The sequence below is a fragment of the Gymnodraco acuticeps genome, unplaced genomic scaffold (genome assembly GCF_902827175.1).
Source record: "Gymnodraco acuticeps unplaced genomic scaffold, fGymAcu1.1, whole genome shotgun sequence".
Classification (NCBI taxonomy): Eukaryota; Metazoa; Chordata; class Actinopteri; order Perciformes; family Bathydraconidae; genus Gymnodraco; species Gymnodraco acuticeps.
The window spans coordinates 8,451-29,332 of NW_022990513.1; the positions used below are offsets into that span (position 1 = coordinate 8,451).

The 20,882-nt window shown below is 41.9% G+C and overlaps 1 protein-coding gene across 3 annotated transcripts; it reads left to right on the forward strand.

Annotated features, from left to right (window-relative positions):
- The first annotated feature begins 153 nt into the window (after positions 1-153).
- Positions 154-20,882, forward strand: cdk10 (cyclin-dependent kinase 10). 3 transcript variants are annotated; one of them, XR_004570095.1, is made up of 14 exons: positions 154-410; positions 2,294-2,366; positions 2,452-2,523; positions 2,722-2,824; positions 3,006-3,087; positions 9,746-9,813; positions 10,871-10,923; positions 11,617-11,686; positions 12,042-12,101; positions 17,928-18,051; positions 18,149-18,288; positions 19,540-19,592; positions 19,679-19,935; positions 19,977-20,882. XR_004570095.1 is itself a non-coding variant. In XM_034227066.1 (13 exons), the coding sequence occupies exons 1-13, from the start codon at positions 321-323 to the stop codon at positions 19,771-19,773; spliced, it is 1,083 nt and encodes a 360-aa protein (XP_034082957.1). In that variant the 5' UTR covers positions 154-320; the 3' UTR covers positions 19,774-20,882. The 3 variants fall into 3 exon arrangements, 1 of the variants encoding a protein (XP_034082957.1); XR_004570096.1 differs by having other exon boundaries at positions 20,018-20,882; XM_034227066.1 differs by having other exon boundaries at positions 19,679-20,882.

The window sequence follows — 20,882 nt, forward strand, 5'->3', positions numbered from 1 at the left end:
GGTACAATCATAAAGGGAAAAGGCAGATACGTTTACATGTTTATTTGTTATTTTATTACAGTTCTCGAAGATGGAGTCAAAATGGACTTTACAAAACCGACCATTTGCGGATGATGTGATCACAACCAGATCACAACACCCTGAAACTCCGGGAAAGCACTTAGTTGTCCTGTTGGTGTCCAAAAGCATAACAATATGGCGGCGCCCAGCTCGGTGTGCTTCTTATTAATCATCCATGGGTGTGCTGCGGACTGTCGAGTTAAAGCCAGAAGGGACGATACCCTTGTCTTCTGAGGTTGAAAACAACCTTAAATGAAAGGATGGATAACGTAGGAGAGGACGAACCGGAACCTATAAAGCTCAAGTCTATCAAGACTAATAAAACATTCACAGTGCCTCAAAGTGACAGGGTAAGAGAAGTAGCTCCGACAGACTCTGTTCAGGACTCATAGCTTTATGATTTACTGTTAATTAGCAATAATACATAACTCATAGATGCCTAATGTACACTTAGCACGATTCATTATGGCCTAGTCTGATAAACGGCTTATATTTGTCACGGGTATCACTACATTTAAACACGGTAATGTGTAGTTGTGTGACGCTCAGTATGAATGAATCACAATCCGCATTCAAACTGTATGAAGCTAGTGCAGTTCAGCAGGGGTTCCCAACGTGGGGGTCGCGAGATGATTACAATTACACATTTATTATTCACGTGGTGGAGGGTCGCCAGTCTCTGGCACTGTTATTTTGGGGGTCGCGGGCTGAAAAGTTTAGGAACCCCTGCAGTATAGAAACACTGTACCGTAGCCACTCTGTTACATTCATATTCATACTGTCTAGTCTATCTAGTCTTATGCACCTTTAGATATGTATAAACCCTGCTTTTATATACTCTTATTTGTATCATGCAGCACATCATGCACTTTTATTCTGGGACAGGATTTTTTTTTTATTGTGTCATCTTATATATTTTTAATATTCTTATATAATAGTTTTTACCTTATATGTTTGTTTGTAAATCTAGTTTCTTAATATTTAGGTGTGGAGAGCTGAGCGTAAGAATTGCATTGTGCAGTGCAACTGCCTGTTGTATGACAGAACAAATCTCTTTAATAAAAAAAAGCAGTGTTGTACTGTACTTTATTATATGTATAAGAATTATTTTTATATTATGATTCTTTATACTTTTTCTTCTCTACAGTTTGAATGCAAATATTATGCTTTTTATTACATGTATTTACATGTTTAGTTACTTGTTACTTTGCAGATTTTGGTAAATAAATTAAACAATAAAAAAATATCTGCTGCTTAAAATGGCCATTTTGCATAAGACATAGTTTTACTTTAGGTATTTATATGCTCATATATTTTCACTTTGACTTATGTACAGTTTTAATGCGGGACTTTTACTTGTAACTGAGTATTTTTAAAGTGCAGCATTGCTACTTTACTTAAGTAAATAAGAGTATTTATTCCACCTCACCTTAAAAGCAATAAACAACAGGAAATCCTTATTAGGTAAAGTGGCTGCACTCAGAGGAAATGTGACATTATGTAACACATTAGCTGTTTTTAATGGTGTTTGGCATTATTTCCGTAAAGGTGTGTTGTGATAAACTACCTGCAGTTATGAGCGCCCATTGTGGAACAGGAATTGGTTAGTTGGCGCCTTCGCTATATGTGTCAGTTAACTTTGAAAGTAAAATGAAGGTCTGTGCCTCTGAGAAGCTTAGCTCATTACTGGCTTCAATCTACACATAAGCCTAAATGTTAAAGCACCCAACTATTTACGTCATTGGCTGATTCCTCCTAAGTGAGATCTCTTGCTACGAAAAAATCTCTTCCTTAACGACCTAGTTCACTTTATTAGAGCAGCAATCACAGTCACTATCATTTTTAATGTGCATTGGGCCAAAGTTCCATTAAGGTAATTGCAAATTCTGCTCATCATTTTGGTTCAACTATTATTCATATTCACTTCAGTATTTATGAATACATGAAACTGTTACATGGAGTTCTCCAGAGGAAGAGAGACACTTTCCAGTTACTATCATAAACCACATTTATTCTTCAGGCTTCATCATGTGGGTCAATCAAATGAATCAATCTAAATGTTGTTCATATCACATGCACCTATGTTGCAGAGGGCTTTACAGTCTGGTAATAAAGTATTCAAAATATAATGACTGTAACATCTTTGATTATACTACTTTAGACAAGCATGATGCATGAAGTCCACTGCTGTGCGGAGAGTCTCTTTACCATCTGTCTTTTCACTCTTTTTCAGTTTGGGAGTTGCAGGAGTGTCAGAGAGTTTGAGAAGTTCAATCGCATCGGAGAAGGAACTTACGGCATTGTGTGTAAGTGTTGAATGTTTGAAGAGGAATTAGAAATAGCACTTTATTTACACTTCTCAGTAAATATACTGTTTTCTTCCTTCTGTAGACCGAGCTCGAGACACCAAGTCAGATGAGATTGTGGCTTTGAAGAAGGTCCGCATGGACAAAGAGAAAGATGGTAAGATCAATGCTCTGATTCATGTCTGTGTTTTAATGCAGTACTTTTGGTGTGTTTCTCTTTGTTCCACATGCAATCATATGTGTTGTTATGCATAGAATTACCTTTTTGTACATGTGGGAACTTTGTCCAGACTTAAAGCATGTAAACAACCTGAACATGAGCATAACAGGCCTGATTTCCTCCTGGTTCTGTCAGGGGTCCCCATCAGCAGCCTCAGAGAGATCACCCTGCTGCTGAGGCTCAGACATCCCAACATAGTGGAGCTGAAAGAAGTGGTTGTTGGCAGTCAACTGGAGAGGTAGTACACATACTCACACCGCCATGGTAGATTTCAAGTTTTACAAGAGAATGTTATACAGCAACAATTAATGCTGATCGTCTCACTGGGCGAAATGTAACTATTCAGCATCTGCCCAGCTGTCTTTACCGCAGTCACCTCAACCTGTTTTACACACTTGATCCTCCATGTTGTGTTTCAGCCTCTTTCTGGTGATGAGTTACTGTGAGCAGGATCTGGCCAGTCTGCTGGAAAACATGCAGACCCCATTCTCTGAGGCTCAGGTAGGACAGATCTAAGGATTTTCTCACATAAATTTAGCATATTGTAGTTGGTTTGAATTTCTCACTTAGATGCAGATAAATGATCGGTTACAGTGACATTGCCCCCTTTAACTCCTCTTAAGGACCCCTGATTGTATCCAAACATCCTCTGCCCCTTTCACACCAACGCGTTTTCAGCTCCGGCTCGGAGCTGGAGCCTGAAAAGTGCCGGTTTTTCCTGTTCACATCGCAGCGGCGCCGCCTCTTAGCTCCGATATCCGGTTCACTTCCAGCTCCAAAAAATTGTCGGTCTAGAGCAGTGACCACCAACTGGCAGCCCGCGGGCCACATCCGGCCCGCCAGACATTCTCATCCGGCCCGCACGACGGGGGTGACTGCGGCGTGGTTACTGTGTGCAGTACCGGAGTCCAACAGAGAGGCAGCAGCTGCGGGACAGTAGACTGCGTACTGCAAAACCTTTCCTGCCTTGAAGAAGAAGTGATCCTTCGTTGTGAAGAGTCTGCTTTGTGCGCTCCGCAGCACAGCAGTAGCCCCGCTGCGACAGAGTCCAACAGAGAGGCAGGAGCTGCGGGACAGTAGCCTAGAAGCAGGGTTGGGTTGTAACGGAATACATGTAACGGCGTTACGTAATCAGAATACAAAAATCAAGTAGGCTAACTGTATTCAGCTGGCGTTACATTTGAAAAACGAGTAATCTGATTACAGTTACTTTCGTAAACCTGAAGTGAATACATTTTGGAATACTTATTGGAATTATTGGTGGAAAAGTTTCCTCACAAAATGTAATATTCATTACCGGCAGAGCTGTGTGCACACTGCACAGTGCTACAGCATGTCTGTGAGCGAGAGATGCAGCGTGTCTGTGAGGCCCCGCCCCCGCACGCAGATGAGAGAGATCTCTTTTAAAATATATTGAAAGTTAGAAACGGAGATGGTTAGATAAAATGTGCAAGATAACGTTTATGTAGCATTTCTTTATTGTCGAAATTATGACATTTATAACGAGATCAAATCAAAGTGAATGGCCTGCTGCTGCTGAATGCATGGGGCAAGTGACTGGAAACAGTTTTAAAAGTTATTACATCGTTTCAGATAATAAATAATAATGATAATTCATTCTATTTAGGGGCGCCTTTCAAAGCACCCAAGGACACCTTACAATTCATAACATATTCCAAGGAAAGGTTTTAAGACTACAAAGAATGCAGTCCGGGTGATGTTTTTTATGTGGGGTGCAGATGAGAGAGCTGTCCAGAATGACACATGTTGTGTTTGTGCTCTTGATAAGCCATTAAAACAGTAAAATACGTGTCTCCTGTTCACCAAAACATACCCATCTGTTATGGAAAAAGAAAGTATTCTAAAAGTAATCTGAATACGTTAAAGTAGACCCGATTCCAACGTTTAAGACACGTAACTGTAACTGTATTCTGATTACTTTCAGAGCCATGTATTCAGTATTTAGTAACTGATTACAGAACACTCAATGTGAGTGTAATAATATGCATTCATTATGACAACATCATACTATTACTATATATTATACTATAGTAGTAGGCTACTATTTAAAATAATATAGTCTTAATACGGAAACACCAACAAAAACACTATAGTAATACTTTTACAAACACTATAGTAATAATATGCATTCACTATGACAATATCATGCTATTAGGAGTGTTCTATAGTGTGTTTAAAAAACAACTACAGAAACACTATATATTATACTATAGTTATACTATTTAAAATAATATAGGAATACTACAAAGATCTAGATACAGAGTATTACTATTGAAATATTATAGGGCTACTATAGCTAATAAAATGGCACTACAGAAAAAACTATAGTAATACAATCGCTGGTGAAAAATACTACAGAACACTACAAACTTACTATAGGACACTATACAACTCTTATAATATACTATAGTAATACTATAGTTCATTTATAGTTCATTTCGTAAGGGAGGTGCATACAGCAGACAGTAGCTAGCAGTTTTCGACAGATACAGCCCACTCAAAAATATATTGTTTTATATAAAATTAATTAATCTATATATATATATTAGCTGTACACTTTACGAATATAATAGTTTTTTATGGACAACTTTACCATTCAATCTCGTCCAACTGATCTTGCAGCTGTCACTCCTCGGCTCTTGGTAGTTCAGGCATTTATCAAACCTGGCAACTCCGGGTTTATATATACAGTCTATGGCGTAGACAGACTCCGCGAGTGAGGCTGACACTCCCGCGAGGGAGCAAGAGGGCTGTCTCTCTCGCGAGCGAGCGCATAGCCGCTCGCGGGGGTTTAATCTGCGCGCGAGGGTCATTTCATGCGCGTGTAAAAGCACATTTCCCGCTCGTGAGTAGCTTGTTTTGCGCGCTAGAATATTGACCCAAATCTGACTCCATACTTCGGAGCTAAGAGGTGGCGTCGCTTACGTCTCTCTTACGTCGAGGCGTGCAGGAAACTAAACCCACCTCCCCTGAACATGGGTTGACTGTCATGCCTGCCTAAAAGCAGTAGTGCTTAATAAACACACTTTATAAAGTCAGGCAACACTAACCAGGCTTCGTGTGATTCTGTTTATTTGTACCTTACTTTGACCATCCGTTCACTGTTATTGATCATTGTGGAGAGAGGCAGACGTGTTGTTTTGTATTATAGCAGCTATCGGATGGAATCAATACATGGGCTGCACAGGTTGTCGTGTCCGACTATCACAAGTAGAATCATAATGAAAATACGCCGGTAAAATGTGCCTGTAGAAAACGGTTTATGCCACAATAGGATAGCAATAGCAAGTAGTCAGTTTAGCTTCGGTTGCTATGCTAACATCACCCATTTTATACCAGAGAAACTTTCATAACAGCGTTGTGATGCCCAACAGCGTCAATGCAGACTGACACACATTCACTTAGGCTAAGGGGAACTGGGGATATGTATCAGCTGCTTGTGTGAGTTGGACAGTGAATACTTTAGAGCGGCCGCTGCCGTGTGATCTAACCGGGAGCTAACGGGAGAATAAACTCCCGTGGAAGAGCAGCCAACACTGCAGCCAGGGGCGCCGTAAGGGGGTGAAAAGTTAGGACGATTCTAAGGGCCCGTGACTGACAGGGGCCCCAAAATGTTTAGAACATTAAGAAAAAAAATGTAAGTAACCTTTCATCAATCCTCAATAATTAATATTAATAGAACATTATATTGATAAATTACTCACTAAACTTACGATTCATTTAACTTATTTTCTTCCAAAAGTTAATTACCCAAAGCCTCTGTACACCCCCTTCTATTTACATGTAATGGTTTGGTCCTGCCTCCAGACGCGGTGCGGCACCGGCACTTGCAGAGACTGTGAGAGCATGTGAGGACTGAGGAGGGATGCTAGTACTTAGCCTACATACGTGTGTTGTACCATGTTTCAACGACCAACAAAGTCAGGCTCTAAGATAAGAGAAAGGAGAGAAAGACAAGAGAGAGGGACTAAAGGGCGACACTATGTCACCCAGTTTTTCACAAGAAAAGGTGGGTGTGGTCCATGAGTGGTGGAAATTAGTCTGTTAGCTAATGTTTTTTTTTTTACTAAGCTGACATTAAGTACTGTTAATATCTTTACAGAAAATTCAGAGGTCTTTAATTTCACTGCTCTTTTAGCTGACATTTAAAGGTATGGTATGTAATTCACTTCAGATACACTTGTTGTTATATTCCATGGAATGCTCTTAACATCCCGATAGCAATGAATATATGAAATGCTTTGACATAATACATACAAAAACGTCATCTGTGGAAGCCGTGGCGCTGTAAAAAGCACGACCAATCATCTGAGCCGGCCCGGCTAAAATAACTGGATGGCCTACCTGCCTGTCAGCCTTCCATCTGTGCACAAACTGATCTCGTGCCCTCATTGGTCATGTGCGCGTTCGTGTGTGTTGGAGGAGGGACTCTGTAAGGAACTCTGAAGGAAGGGACAGATTTTTTTCAGTTGTGTATTTTCAAATTCTAGCTTACTCGAGCTGGTTTCTCCATTCTTACCTACCTACCTTTAATAAATGCAGGCACATTTTTAGCACCTATTCATACTAAACCAGTTGTCCCTCCCCCTGGTGCCAGGTCCAACAGATCCATCTTTAGGCTCAGCAGCCCTGTCCCCCCATTTAAATCAGGAGAGACGGTTTTGAGTGATGCATATTTATTGCACAGATGAACAAATGAATGTAATGGTAATTTTGGCGATGTAGGCCCCGTTGTGCAGGAAGTATCATTCGGGAGGGTAGAACCGATCCGATGAAACCCCCTGGGGTCTAGACACTCGTGGTGGTGAGTGGATAGTTGGGGTCGGTCTGAAGAGGAGTGGTTTAGCTTGAACCTGGATTTAGAGGGACGGGAGGAGAAAAGGGGTGGAGGAGGGTTGTGTCGAGTCACCTGAAATGACAGCTGTCAGAGGGGGAAAGAGCGGATTAAAAAGGTTTGACAGAGCGCTATGATAGGCTCTTGGAAATAGAGCAAAGTGATTGGTTAGACTGAAGAGTGACGCCCCCTGTCACTTATTGAGAGGAGAGAGAGTAATAACGTAAACATGAATGAGAAAAACAGTCTTCCTGGTTGAACTTGTGCTGAGCTTCATAAGGCTGAACCTGAACCAGCTTTTCTCCCAACTGAAGGAGGTGAGCAGCATTGTGTTGAATGACATGCCACTTAACATATCTGAAGGGAGACTGGAATACAACACATATATACAAAAAGCTAACATCTAATTTAAATTATACATTTCAAACACAGTATTTTCCCACATAGCCAATGATCTATATAAAACAAAAAACTGCTTTTAGTCTATTTAGGATGATGGACAGTTTGAAGCATTGAGTGATCAGTCTGTAAACAAAATGTTAATCACAGACATTTTGGTTATGATATTAATACTAATGTTATTATATTAAAGCAGGGGTGGGGAACCTCCGGCCCCCGGGCCGTATACGGACCGCTAGACCATTTGGTACGGCCCTCGAGGTAATTTATAAACAAAGTGGCCTGTGCCTGGTGGTGGGGCCCAATGTGATATATTTTCATGGGGCCCAAAATCCCTAGCGGTGCCCCTGACTGCAGCGGTCGGTAAATGCTGCAGAAACACATTAATAAACAATGAACCACGGCACTCTGGAGAAAAGCATAAGGTTGGAGAAGTCGTTATTTAATTTAATCTGGCTTTGTGTGATTAAAAGCAACACGATCATCGACCCGACGCAGTTGTTGTTGTTGTGAGCGCCGTAACGCCGTTGGGGAGAAAATTAGTGATGTGTCGGTCGCGAACTTTTAAGTGCCGTTTTTTTTTGTTTTTTTGCCGAGGGATCTAGATCGGCTTGAAGGCACATTATGCAATGTGCACATTATCCCGCTTATTACATGGCCACATTCTCAACAAAGTAACGACATGACTCCCAATATTAATTGAAATGCTTTTATGGATTTAGAAAATGATTTTATTGATTTAAAAAATCGTTTTATGTATTGATTTAAATTGACATGCATCCGCTAAGAAAAGTAGTCCGTTGTTACTGTTTGAACTAACGTAGCAACGGCAGGAACTGCTTCGATAGTGTTTTTGAGGAGCTTTTTGATTACAGATTTGAAAACATCGTTGCTTGCTTTAAAAGTAACACAATTCATTATGTCAAACCTTGGAAAGTATCTAGATATCCCTGGCCTGCCCTAATGCCAAAATAACTGGCAACTGAATATGTGTCGCCGTTTGATGTCTATGTCTGGACCGCTGCGTAAAAAGGAGGGTTTCTGCCCCATTACTTCTCTTCTTACTTCTATAAGAATAAAACACGGAGGACGGAGATATCTTTTTCTCCCCCTCTTCTGACAGCCCAGCAGCTGATCTCAAAGCACGCTCCCCTCTCCTGCAGGGGGGCGTGGTCAGCTGCAGCTCACAGAATCAGCCCCCTGCAAAAACAGCGCTGGAAAGAGCAAATAGAGCGAAATGATGCATGGCTCAAATGCAGGATCTTTTTGGTCTATATAGTCTATATTTTTTTATATAAAAAAAAATATTTATATACTTTATATAGGTCGATACAGTAACCCCTTATCTGTTTTGTGTAGTGTGGTTCTACAAGCAAGTCAATGCATTCATTGGGTGGTATCAGAGAGTTACACGGGTCTGTAAATGCAATGAAAACAATTGGCCACAGCAAATCATTTATATTAAACATGTAATTTTTACTTTTGAATACTTCAGTACAAAGGATGTATTGAATAATTTAAGTGATATATGTGTACACATATAAATCATTAGTCAAAACAGGGCTACATTTGATTGAATTAAAAGGTATAATATGTGGTAAACTGAAGAGCCGTTTGGGAGCCGAAAGAGCCGGCTCTTCTTGGTGAGCCGAGCCAAATGATCCGGCTCACCAAGAAGAGCCGGAATTCCCATCACTAGAGCAAATCAGCGATGTAAACGGTGACGTCATGACGCAGCAGCAGCGGCAGCACCAGTCGGGCTCTAGGCGGTGTGAACAGAGCGGGAGCAGAAAAGGGAAACCGGAGCTGAACCAGAAAAGCTCTAGCTCGGAGCTAGAAAGGGAAAAGCGCTGGTGTGAAAGCCGCATTAGTTAGGTCTGTGTAACATCATATTCTCTTCTCCAGGTGAAGTGTATCGTCCTGCAGCTGCTCAGAGGCTTGGAGTATCTCCACCACAACTTCATCATACACAGGTCAGTCACACACATTGACTGGAAACACCAACGCTGAGGCTGCACTTCTTTTTGTACTTTATAGACTTAGGAACAGAAGTAAAAAAACTCTGACCGTCACTTTCTAGAGAGGATTACATAAATCTATCCAACAATAGTATGTGGTCAGCTTGTTGACACACCAAGTTGATGCTAACATTACTTGTTAGTTGTTTTATGCTAGTTAAATAACATTTGTTCAGGTTAACTCAATTGACTTCTTATCTGTGAAACAACTGAACAGTTAAATAGCATATAGATGAAATGTTTTGGTGTATTGACAAAAAGATTGTTAAATGTACATCATGACTCCGGTCTGGTGTAGCAGCAGGATAGACGGATGTGTTAAAGCATTCTTCAGCCTGTTATGTTTAAATGAAACATATCAGGTTGGCCGGTTATCTTCGTACACATTTGGATGTGATACATTTCAAATATTCTTGCTTCAAAATATCTAAGTCGATGAAGGAAGTGAATACACTGCTGTATCTTTTTACATATCAATTATCTATAAGAGGAGTCCATAATGTAGGGGCGTCTTTCATAACAAACAGCTAGGTACAGTTTGAAGAGATTAATGCTGAGATGCACGAGAAAAGAATGGATGGTTTTAGAGTTCTCAATGACATACATATACAACTATATATATATATAGTGTTATATTTAGGTCTGATTCTCTAGACACTGAAAAAAAGGCTTATAGAAATGTAAAAGCAGATTTAGAGTTGATGTTTCGGGTATACTAACATCATTTTAGGCAAGGACCCATATCTATATTCTGATTTGCAAAGGCAAACCATGTAGACTGTTGACCAGGGAATGCCTTAAGGGCAGAATACCTCCAATTTGGAAAGAATCGAAATAGTGAAAATACATTAAAAAAATGTTACAGCTTTGTGAGTTCATGTGGATAAGCTTGAACAAATCTGACAAAGCTGTGTTTTAAACGGTTGCTATAATCTAAAAATGCATGACAAGTGTGGGAAGGGGGGTGAGTGCATTGAGGCGGGTGGATGATCCTCTCTAATCGTGTTTTCAGGGACCTGAAGGTGTCTAATCTGCTGATGACAGACAAAGGCTGCGTTAAGATCGGTGAGTCATCACAATCAGCAGCTGTCACTGTTATCCTGTTATTCCTGTTCTCACGGGCCGTTTCTCAATGTGGAGTACACCTGCTGCAGAGCCACTATTTCAAGTATACTATGTCATTGAGTGGCGCCGAATGCTGGGCATTTGAACAGTCCTTCTGCGCCACTCGATGACGTGGTATACTTGACATAGTGGCTCTGCAGCAGCTCTACTCGACATTGAGAAACGGCCACCGTGTCCCTACTCCAGCATGACCTTTGACCCCCCCCCATCTCTGTCCCTCCTTCTGTCAAGACTGCTAACTTCAATTTTTCCTGAAATGAATATAGATACAGAATTATTTATATATCTGCTAATTAAAGAATAATCTCTATTTACAACCTCCTTGTTCCTGCTTAAACACAACAAATCAAACAAATGTTACAAGTCTGCATAGTTGCATCTCGAATGTGAATGGTATTTTTGTAAAGTCAAATATATGAGCCAAAAGCGATTTATATATTAGTTTTTTTTAGAATATATGCTGTTGTTCCGGCTCTTCCAATAATATTGATCATTGTTCATTGACTACCTTTGAGTGACAAAAGAAGCTATTTCAATATGTCACCTGGGCTCTGGGAATTTTGAGTTGACATTTGAATGGATGAAATTAATTTTCTGACATTTAATTATTGTCTGGATCTGTTTGTCCTGCAGCTGACTTTGGGTTGGCCCGGATGTACGGCATCCCCCAGCAGCCCATGACCCCTCGAGTGGTCACACTGTGGTGAGTCTCACACGTGCTCACCCTAAATAATGCTTTATTTGGAAATAGCAAAAGCAATAATACCACGTTGTAGAAATTCTCTGTTACAAGTTGTGACTTAAAAGTACAAGTATTTCCATCAAACTATACTCAAAGTACCAAACTAGAAGTACTCATTGTGCAGACTGGACATTTTTAGAATAATAAATATTAGATCATTGGATTCTAATTAATGATCCATTCACGGAGACAGTTTAACTTTGCAGCTGGTCAAGGTGGAGATAACTTAAATTGCGTGCGTGTGTCTTTTAATCTCCTCCTCACCTTGGGCTCAGTCACCGTATGTGTTAATCTCCCCCCCCAAATCTGTCTGCAGGTACAGAGCTCCAGAGCTCCTCCTAGGGACGAAGACCCAGACTACAGCTCTGGATATGTGGTGAGGCTACATTATGAGACACTCATACACACATTCACATCATGCCTGACCTCCACATGAGGAAACATTTGTTTCAAGGGGGCACTACAGGGGAATCTAGTAAAATATATGTACCCAAGACATTTTACCTTGAGACTTTCTTGTTTCATTTTGTTGATGTATGTCAAAGGCTTTTACAGAGGGAATTTAAAGGTCACCTGTTATGCAAAATCCACTTTTTCATGTCTTTTATACATAAAAGCGGTGTGTGGCGCAGGTTCAAACCCCACTGCATGTCGTTGTGTCCCTGAGTCACTTCACCCCAAAGTGCTCCTGTGGGGATTGTCCAAAGTATTGAGTATGTAAGTCACTTTGGATAAAAGCGTCTAACAAGTAATAAACATGTGTCCCCTCTTCTTCATGTCTCTTGTACATCAACATGTGTCCCCTCTTCTTCATGTCTCTCCTACATCAACATGTGTCCCCTCTTCTTCATGTCTCTTCTACATCAACATGTGTCCCCTCTTCTTCATGTCTCTCCTACATCAACATGTGTCCCCTCTTCTTCATGTCTCTTCTACATCAACATGTGTCCCCTCTTCTTCATGTCTCTTCTACATCAACATGTGTCCCCTCTTCTTCATGTCTCTCCTACATCAACATGTGTCCCCTCTTCTTCATGTCTCTTCTACATCAACATGTGTCCCCACTTCTTCATGTCTCTCCTACATCAACATGTGTCCCCTCTTCTTCATGTCTCTCCTACATCAACATGTGTCCCCTCTTCTTCATGTCTCTTCTACATCAACATGTGTCCCCTCTTCTTCATGTCTCTCCTACATCAACATGTGTCCCCTCTTCTTCATGTCTCTTCTACATCAACATGTGTCCCCTCTTCTTCATGTCTCTTCTACATCAACATGTGTCCCCTCTTCTTCATGTCTCTCCTACATCAACATGTGTCCCCTCTTCTTCATGTCTCTTCTACATCAACATGTGTCCCCACTTCTTCATGTCTCTCCTACATCAAACATGTGTCCCCTCTTCTTCATGTCTCTCCTACATCAACATGTGTCCCCTCTTCTTCATGTCTCTTCTACATCAACATGTGTCCCCTCTTCTTCATGTCTCTCCTACATCAAACATGTGTCCCCTCTTCTTCATGTCTCTTCTACATCAACATGTGTCCCCTTCTTCTTCATGTCTCTTCTACATCAACATGTGTCCCCTCTTCTTCATGTCTCTCCTACATCAACATGTGTCCCCTCTTCTTCATGTCTCTTCTACATCAACATGTGTCCCCCTCTTCTCCACGTCTCTTCTACATCAACATGTGTCCCCCTCTTCTTCATGTCTCTTCTACATCAACATGTGTCCCCTCTTCTTCATGTCTCTTCTACATCAACATGTGTCCCCTCTTCTTCATGTCTCTTCTACATCAACATGTGGTCCCCTCTTCTCCAGGTCTCCTTCTTCATCAACATGTGTCCCTCTTCTTCTCATGTCTCTTCTACATCAACATGTGTCCCCTCTTCTTCATGTCTCTCTACATCAACACGTGTCCCCTCTTCTTCATGTCTCTTCTACATCAACACGTGTCCCCTCTTCTTCATGTCTCTTCTACATCAACATGTGTCTCCTCTTTTTCATGTCTCTTCTACATCAACATGTGTCTCCTCTTCTTCATGTCTCTTCTACATCAACACGTGTCCCCTCTTCTTCATGTCTCTTCTACATCAACATGTGTCCCCTCTTCTTCATGTCTCTTCTACATCAACATGTGTCCCCTCTTCTTCATGTCTCTTCTACATCAACACGTGTCCCCTCTTCTCCATGTCTCTTCTACATCAACACGTGTCCCCTCTTCTTCATGTCTCTTCTACATCAACATGTGTCCCCTCTTCTTCATGTCTCTTCTACATCAACATGTGTCCCCTCTTCTCCATGTCTCTTCTTCATCAACATGTGTCCCCTCTTCTTCATGTCTCTTCTACATCAACACGTGTCCCCTCTTCTTCGTGTCTCTTCTACATCAACACGTGTCCCCTCTTCTTCGTGTCTCTTCTACATCAACATGTGTCCCCTCTTCTTCATGTCTCTTCTACATCAACATGTGTCCCCTCTTCTTCATGTCTCTTCTACATCAACATGTGTCCCCTCTTCTTCATGTCTCTTCTACATCAACATGTGTCCCCTCTTCTTCATGTCTCTTCTACATCAACATGTGTCCCCTCTTCTTCATGTCTCTCCTACATCAACATGTGTCCCCTCTTCTTCATGTCTCTTCTACATCAACACGTGTCCCCTCTTCTTCGTGTCTCTTCTACATCAACACGTGTCCCCTCTTCTTCGTGTCTCTTCTACATCAACATGTGTCCCCTCTTCTTCATGTCTCTTCTACATCAACATGTGTCCCCTCTTCTTCATGTCTCTTCTACATCAACATGTGTCCCCTCTTCTTCATGTCTCTTCTACATCAACATGTGTCCCCTCTTCTTCATGTCTCTTCTACATCAACATGTGTCCCCTCTTCTTCATGTCTCTCCTACATCAACATGTGTCCTCTCTTCTTCATGTCTCTTCTACATCAACATGTGTCTCCTCTTCTTCATGTCTCTTCTACATCAACATGTGTCCCCTCTTCTTCATGTCTCTTCTACATCAACATGTGTCCCCTCTTCTTCATGTCTCTTCTACATCAACATGTGTCCCCTCTTCTTCATGTCTCTTCTACATCAACATGTGTCTCCTCTTCTTCATGTCTCTTCTACATCAACATGTGTCCCCTCTTCTTCATGTCTCTTCTACATCAACATGTGTCCCCTCTTCTTCATGTCTCTTCTACATCAACATGTGTCCCCTCTTCTTCATGTCTCTTCTACATCAACATGTGTCCCCTCTTCTCCATGTCTTCTTCTACATCAACATGTGTCCCCTCTTCTTCATGTCTCTTCTACATCAACATGTGTCCCCCTCTTCTTCATGTCTCTTCTACATCAACATGTGTCCCCTCTTCTTCATGTCTCTTCTACATCAACATGTGTTCCCCTCTTCTCCATGTCTCTTCTACATCAACATGTGTCCCCTCTTCTTCATGTCTCTTCTACATCAACATGTGTCCCCTCTTCTTCATGTCTCTTCTACATCAACATGTGTCCCCTCTACTCAACATGTGTCCCCTCTTCTAGTCTCTTCTACATCAACATGTGTCCCCTCTTCTTCATGTCTCTTCTACATCAACATGTGTCCCCTCTTCTTCATGTCTCTTCTACATCAACATGTGTCCCCTCTTCTTCATGTCTCCTTCTACATCAACACGTGTCCCCTCTTCTTCGTGTCTCTTCTACATCAACACGTGTCCCCTCTTCTTCGTGTCTCTTCTACATCAACACGTGTCCCCTCTTCTTCGTGTCTCTTCTACATCAACACGTGTCCCCTCTTCTTCGTGTATCTTCTACATCAACACGTGTCCCCTCTTCTTCGTGTCTCTTCTACATCAACACGTGTCCCTCTTCTTCGTGTCTCTTCTACATCAACAACGTGTCCCCCTCTTCTTCGTGTCTCTTCTACATCAAACACGGTCCCCTCTTCTTCGTGTCTCTTCTACATCAACACGTGTCCCCTCTTCTTCATGTCTCTTCTACATCAACACGTGTCCCCTCTTCTTCATGTCTCTTCTACATCAACATGTGTCCCCTCTTCTTCATGTCTCTTCTCATCACATGTGTCCCCTCTTCTTCATGTCTCTTCTACATCAACATGTGTCCTCTCTTCTTCATGTCTCTTCTACATCAACATGTGTCCCCCTCTTCTCCATGTCTCTTCTACATCAACATGTGTCCCCTCTTCTTCATGTCTCTTCTACATCAACATGTGTCCCCTCTTCTTCATGTCTCTTCTACAATCAACATGTGTCCCCTCTTCTTCATGTCTCTTCTACATCAACATGTGTCCCCCTCTTCTTCATGTCTCTTCTACATCAACATGTGTCCCCTCTTCTTCATGTCTCTTCTACATCAAACATGTGTCCCCTCTTCTTCATGTCTCTTCTACATCAACATGTGTCCCCTCTTCTTCATGTCTCTTCTACATCAACATGTGTCCCCTCTTCTTCATGTCTCTTCTACATCAACATGTGTCCCCTCTTCTTCATGTCTCTTCTACATCAACATGTGTCCCCTCTTCTTCATGTCTCTTCTACATCAACATGTGTCCCCTCTTCTTCATGTCTCTTCTACATCAACATGTGTCCCCTCTTCTTCATGTCTCTTCTACATCAACATGTGTCCCCTCTTCTTCATGTCTCTTCTACATCAACATGTGTCCCCTCTTCTTCATGTCTCTTCTACATCAACATGTGTCCCCTCTTCTTCATGTCTCTTCTACATCAACATGTGTCCCCTCTTCTTCATGTCTCTTCTACATCAACATGTGTCCCCTCTTCTTCATGTCTTCTCTACATCAACATGTGTCCCCTCTTCTTCATGTCTCTTCTACATCAACATGTGTCCCCTCTTCTTCATGTCTCTTCTACATCAACATGTGTCCCCTCTTTCTTCATGTCTCTTCTTCATCAACATGTGTCCCCCTCTTCTTTCATGTCTCTTCTACACCAACATGTGTCCCCTCTTCTTCATGTCTCTTCTACATCAACATGTGTCCCCTCTTCTTCATGTCTCCTCTACATCAACATGTGTCCCCTCTTCTCCATGTCTCTTCTACACCAACATGTGTCCCCTCTTCTTCATGTCTCTTCTACATCAACATGTGTCCCCTCTTCTTCATGTCTCTTCTACATCAACATGTGTCCCCTCTTCATCAACATGTGTCCCCTCTTCTTCATGTCTCTTCTACATCAACATGTGTCCCCTCTTCTTCATGTCTCTTCTACATCAACATGTGTCCCCTCTTCTTCATGTCTCTTCTACATCAACATGTGTCCCCTCTTCTTCATGTCTCTTCTACATCAGCATGTGTCCCCTCTTCTTCATGTCTCTTCTACATCAGCATGTGTCCCCTCTTCTTCATGTCTCTTCTACATCAGCATGTGTCCCCTCTGTGGAAAGAGACTCTGAAAGTTTCAGAAACAAAGATTCTCTCTCTTTTTGATCCATTTCTATAAAAACCTGTCTGAAAATGAGCTGATCAGATTTTGGCCACTTGATGATGTCATAACGATGTTTTGTCTTGTGTAGCCATTAGCCAATCAGCAACCAAGGTAACCCCCCCCCCCCCCCCCCCTTATCACCTGAATCTCCTCCTAGAGCACCATTGAGTTCTTTGTAACCAAATCTCTCTCAGAGGGGCGTGGGGAGGGGCTCCTCCTTTGGAAACAGGGCTGAAACAGAGGGGATTATGGGTAATGCTGCAATGATCTGTTTGGTGTTTGGAGCATGTAGTGGAGTAAAAGTACACCATTTACCTGGATTGTAGTGGAGTAGAAGAAAATTGATATACTCAAGTAAAGTACAAGTACCTGACAACAGTACTTAAGTACAGTATTTAAGTATATATTTGGTTACTTCACATCTGTACTTTGATCTGTTAGTGCGATAGACACTAAGAAATGTTTCAAATGTTCGTACCTGCCCACAGTCTGGGGTGGAATGGAAATGAACATGCAAAATAGTCCAAACTCTCAAAATAGACCATTGCATAAAAAGCATAGTACTTCACCTCTGGCGTCTTGATGTGAGGGGAGAGTTATAATATCATCACCCGCCACTCTCAGGTTCCTAATGCTTTATCACGAAAAGAGACATTGCACACTATCTTACACACCGTAAGGAGCCAATAGGAACCTCTGTTTGAAATACCTGCTGACACTGAACAGCTGATGTTCTGCAGGGCGGTGGGCTGCATCCTGGCTGAGCTGCTGGCCCACAAACCTCTGCTTCCAGGAGCCTCAGAGATCCAGCAGGTGGACCTAATCGTGCAGCTGCTGGGGACCCCCAACCAGAACATCTGGCCTGTGAGACCTCCGCTATGAACATCTGCTCATATTGACATATCTGTCAGGTCTGAAGATGTCAAAGGAATGTGCTAAATTGTTTGTGTGTGTCCCCCAGGGTTTCTCTCAGCTGCCCCTCATTGGTCAGTACAGTCTGAGGAAGCAGCCGTACAACAACCTGAAGAATAAATTCACCTGGCTGTCTGAAGCCGGACACAGACTGCTCAACCTGCTCTTCATGTACAACCCACAGCGCAGGTACACACACACACACACACACACACACACACACACACACACACACACACACACACACACACACACACACACACACACACACTCTTACACGATAGTCTATTTTAAATGTCAAAGTTAAAAATAGAACAGGGGTAAATATATAATCTCAACTAAATACAGGGAAAATTAGAAACATGTGAAACATGTTAGGGAACATTAAAGAGCAAGAAGACTAGGGCAGGATCCTTATTTCACTTTTACAGCAACATTGAAAACAAAGGATAACTCATTGAGAGCACTCGTGCGTGAGTTCAGTACTCAAACACGTATGTACTTTGTACCGCTGCAAATAACCACATGAATGATGCAGTGTGATGCTACTGTTGGGTTTGACAGCAACATGTAGGTCTTCACTTACACAGATTCATGTGCTGGAGGAAGCATGTTCAGCTGCAAACAATCTGTAAATCTTGAACAACGGGAGAGACACGCTCAGCCTCCCCTCTGATTGCGCGACCCCTCAGAAACTGAATGCAGTGCGGGCGTAAAGTCGTCACTGTCAGGGGGGGGGCTTCAGGGCACAAGTAATTAACGCTGGCTCTGCCTGCTAGTGCTGTGGAGCAAACCCCTCCTCTCCTTTTTTTTCTCTTTCTTATTTTCTCAAGCAGATTGCATTCCCACATTTTTCACTGGCCTGAAAAAAAGAAGTTGTCTTTGGTTCAAACAAACTGTGGGGCTGATTTGAAACACTCGATCAATAACTCAGAGAGAACAGTCGAGCTCACTGGATCCACACATGTTGTCTGCTGAGTCCTCTTTCCATTGGTGTCACAATGATGCTGAACACAGGTGGTCATTTATTCTATAGAAGTCATTAGAGGATGGCTTCTGTCTTTCCTAATCTGCCCCTGTGGCCCTTATCTACTGTGCTGGAAAGGTTCCTGGATATCTGTAGGCTTCAACAATATTCTTATATATATCAGGAATTCAAAGTCAATGTTACTTTTTCTGTGTGTTTGCACAGACAGAGAGATCGAAATAACGTTTCCAACAATCCCGAATACAAAATACAGTTATACAAATATGTCAATATCACTCAAAACTACAAGCTGATTCTTCACAACTACTGTGGGTAGGCTGGGCGGTTCTCCGCAGGATTGTGTGTGTGTTTGTTTCTTTTAAAGAATGTAGTTGAATACAATTTTAACTAAGTTAAACAAATTGTGTGACTGAAACATCAATCATGTTTTTATATTTGTGCTCCTGATCCAGAGCTACTGCCAAAGACAGTCTGGACAGTTCCTACTTCAAAGAGAAGCCTCTACGTGAGTGAAAGATTATGATATGCATCATCAGCTGTTTCCCTTGCCCTCTGACCCCCCCCCACTCATCTCTCTCTGCCTCTCTGCAGCCTGTGAGCCCGACCTCATGCCCACCTTCCCCCACCATCGCAACAAACGGGCCGCCCCCCCAGCAGAGAGCCGCTCCAAACGCAGCAAAGTATGATGGGAGATGGAGTTGATGAGACATCAGACTCAGAAATGACCAGGAGGAACATTCTCAGGAACGGATGTTGGTTTCTGTTCACAACGAGTGCACGGAACGTAGATCTGCTCATGGGGAGATGTTACTGCAAACAGTCATTAATTTCCCCTGATAAGTCACACTGTCATCATACTGAACGCTGTGTTCAGTATGATGACACAGAGGTCATCATACTGAACGCTGTGTTCAGTATGATGACACAGAGGTCATCATACTGAACGCTGTGTTCAGTATGATGACACAGAGGTCATCTGAACATGTAAAAAGGCTATGAGGAGCATTATTTTTTTTAGCTATACTTCCTAGTTCTCGCATTGCTGCCAAGGCTATTGCACAAAAGAAGGGAAAGTAATGAAGACGGAGTTGCCTTGACAACAATGCTGAGGCATTTTGTACTTTTGTTTCGAGCATTTGTCACATTTTATATGTTCTGTTATAACGTTCTCTGCTGTTCTGTGATCAGTTTGGATCTTAACATGAGGATGAGACTGAACGGCATGCCCAGGAAGAAGAAGAACGGCATTATACACTTTAAGGTAGAAAAATCTGCCTTTAACTCAAAGAAAATTAGTTTTTGGCAACAAAATGGGATGGAATGAAATGGCAGCTTTGTAAAGATCTCATGTTTGGTCGTCAAAGCCATCTGTTTTTGTGATGACTGTCAAAGTGACCTTTGGGTGAGGGTCATCCCTGAATCTGCTCCCTCATCATAAGTTGTTATAGGGATAGTTTGCGTAAAAAAAAGAAGCTTTTCTGCGAATTAAATGACAAAATGGATATCACTCTGTGTCTACATGCTAAGCTAAGCTTCATGTTTACTGAACAGACTTGGAGTATCAATCTTATTTTCTTACTTTAGGCTAAATCAGGGATTTGTTTTCAAATGTCAAAGTAATCATTTTGGAGCCTCAGCTCGGCTAAACGTACTGTAATAATTAAGCAGGGGCTTCCTTAGCAGAAATCACTGAAGCGGTTGTCTGTAAATATACCAAACTCAAATGTGACTGCAGAGCCTCTAAATGTCTTTAAACTGTCATCTGTAAAACATAATAAAGATGTCTTAACAGCAA